Source organism: Mitosporidium daphniae (genome assembly GCF_000760515.2).
Source record: "Mitosporidium daphniae strain UGP3 chromosome Unknown contig-263, whole genome shotgun sequence".
In the NCBI taxonomy this organism is placed as follows: Eukaryota; Fungi; Microsporidia; genus Mitosporidium; species Mitosporidium daphniae.
The window spans coordinates 1-2,461 of NW_013546552.1; the positions used below are offsets into that span (position 1 = coordinate 1).

General features: G+C 38.3%; 1 protein-coding gene across 1 annotated transcript; it reads right to left on the reverse strand.

Moving 5' to 3' along the window:
- DI09_263p10 (uncharacterized protein) lies at window positions 1–2,461 on the reverse strand (the record flags this gene model as incomplete). The annotated part of the gene is made up of 2 exons (XM_013382820.1): window positions 1–1,137; window positions 1,188–2,461. Coding segments are annotated over 2 exons (2,411 nt in total), but the record flags the coding sequence as incomplete, so codon positions are not given.

Below are 2,461 nucleotides of genomic sequence, written 5' to 3' on the forward strand. Positions count from 1 at the left end.
ATCCTGGAGCTTTATTGTGATTATGAGGCGATGTCTTGATACTTTCAATTACGACCTGCTTGAAAAAAACCTTCAGAGTGTCGTCATTTTCGTATATCTTTTCCCTGAAATGGTTGAAACACTCTGCAAAAGATGATTTGGTTTCCATTTTGATTTCTTCTAGCTCGTCATAATCACAATAAAGCTCCAGGATAGAATAAATCTTTTCCTCAGTAAAGAATAAAGGAGGTCCGCTCAGATCTTTCATCTCGTTTTCAAGGTAAAACTTGAGCGAAATCGCAATCAGAAACAGATAGTTTCCAAAGCTGCTTCCCTCCCTCGGTGTATTTGCCATCGAATATGGGATTGGATATGGAACCGGGGACTCCATAGATGCTCCATACCCCACATTTCGGACCTTTTTCCAGCAATCGACAAAAAGGTGATCAACGATCAACGCGCGAGTTTTCTTTCTCGTCTTTCTCAAAATCTTCTCAAGCACCTTGTTCAATGTATCTTTGAAGGACACGGCAGTAGACTGCGTAAGAGGCTCCTTGATCTCAAAAATGGTGATCGGGGCTCCAGTTTGCGATTCGAATACCTTTTTGTGTCTCAAAAACAGGAAACACTCAATAAGCACATCAATGACTTTCCAGTCCTTTTGATCGGCCTCATTGGTGTCAAAGTTGTACAAAACGGAAACATCCATGATTTCGTCTGCTTCGTCGAGCACAAATATCGAGTAGTGCTCAATGAAATGCAAGATCCCCAAAACCCAATCAAGAGACCTTTTTGACGCCTCCGTGTTTTGCAAAAGCAGTTCCTTCCTAGCATTCAGCAGGCATTGGATGCTGTTCATCGAAGACACGAACACATCGCCGCGATCATAGGCCATTGTAAGGCGATAGTACAGATAGCGCAGATATGGTCCGCTGTATCCATAAGGCGATCGTTCTGATTTGAATTCGAAAACGCTTTTCCCGAAAAAATCAAAAAGCCACTGCCGCAGTTGCATAATGTTCTGATTGAAGATGGAATTGGGGAAAATAAAGATTGGCAGTTTCCTTAAAATGGAAGTTGCTACAATTGCGGCAGCGGGACCGAAACGCGTGGTCTTTCCGCCAGCAATTCCCTCTTGCAGGACATATGACCTTCCATCTATCATTTTGTTTAAAATGGTGGACATAATTGTCTTCTGTTCTTCATACAAGGGAGATCCAGTAAAAAACTCAATGAGAATGAAAACTTTGTCGTGCACCGTGACAAGTAATGGTTCACTAGGCGAAGATCTTTTTTTTTTTGAGTAAAAGCTTCTTTTTTTTCGGCCTGAGCCACGCAAAAAGGAGTTTTTTTCAAAAGGGGAGACTCGCAATAAAAGGTTGTAATGAAATGGGACCACAAAAGATCAAGCAACTCTGGGATTTTTTCGTCATTAACTATAAAAAAAGTCCAGAGTTCCTTAATGGACCCACAGAGCAATATTTGAGCAAGAAGCTTTGGATCTTTTAAGGCTTTCAGGGGAAACCCAGAAAAAAGCTCATCAATGGACACGATTGATTTCAATTTCTCTTGAAAAAAAGCTGCATCACTAAAGAGCATAAAATGCGCATCTGATGTGAAAAGATCGGATGAAAGAGTTTTTCTTTGCATGGCTATGATTAGGAGACTGTCATAGCCTATAGGAGACAATTCGAGCGGTTTAGCAATCCTTTTCGATTCATCATAAGAGGGAGGCGACACGAATCCCATCTTTTTTTCATAAATATTGAGCACTTCTTCAGGGAATCTTTTTTTTTTCAAGTCAGAAAAAAAAGTTGCCAGATTTTGATCATCTAACGTATTGAATACCACGAAAATGATATGAAATAAGCAAACAAATTGATATTCATCGCTATTCTCATCCATTTCAAGATAAAATCGTATAAAATCAAGATAATGAGAATTAAATTTATCCACAAAATCATCTAAACGTTCGGATGATCCAGCTAAGTCGTATAAAAAAGAGATACCACTGGGAAACCCAAGAAGTTTAAAATTACTCCAATGAGTCAGTTCTAATTTCGAAGGTGTATCATAAAGCAACATGAATTCCGCATTTTTAATATCATTCTCGAGTATTTCGATGTTTGGTTGCAGATCTTTTGATTTTCCAAGAAAAAAATTGATTTTAAAACTGCTAGAATATGCCGAAAGATATTTATCTTCATCGATGTTAGGAAAAAAAGATAAAAGGAGCCTTTTATATTTGAATGGAATAACATGAATCAAATTCGCAATGTTGGTGATTTTTTGAGCCCGATCATCTTCATTTAAGAAGCCCTTGAAAAGGATGTCATTTTCATCAACGAGATTGTTTGCCCAGACTTCTATCACAACATACTCAAGATCACGGTATTCGATTTCGAGGATATTTTGCAAAATAACCAATTCAATCTCAGTGAGTTCTAAAAAAATGCTCTTAAAATCACAAACATTGCGAATT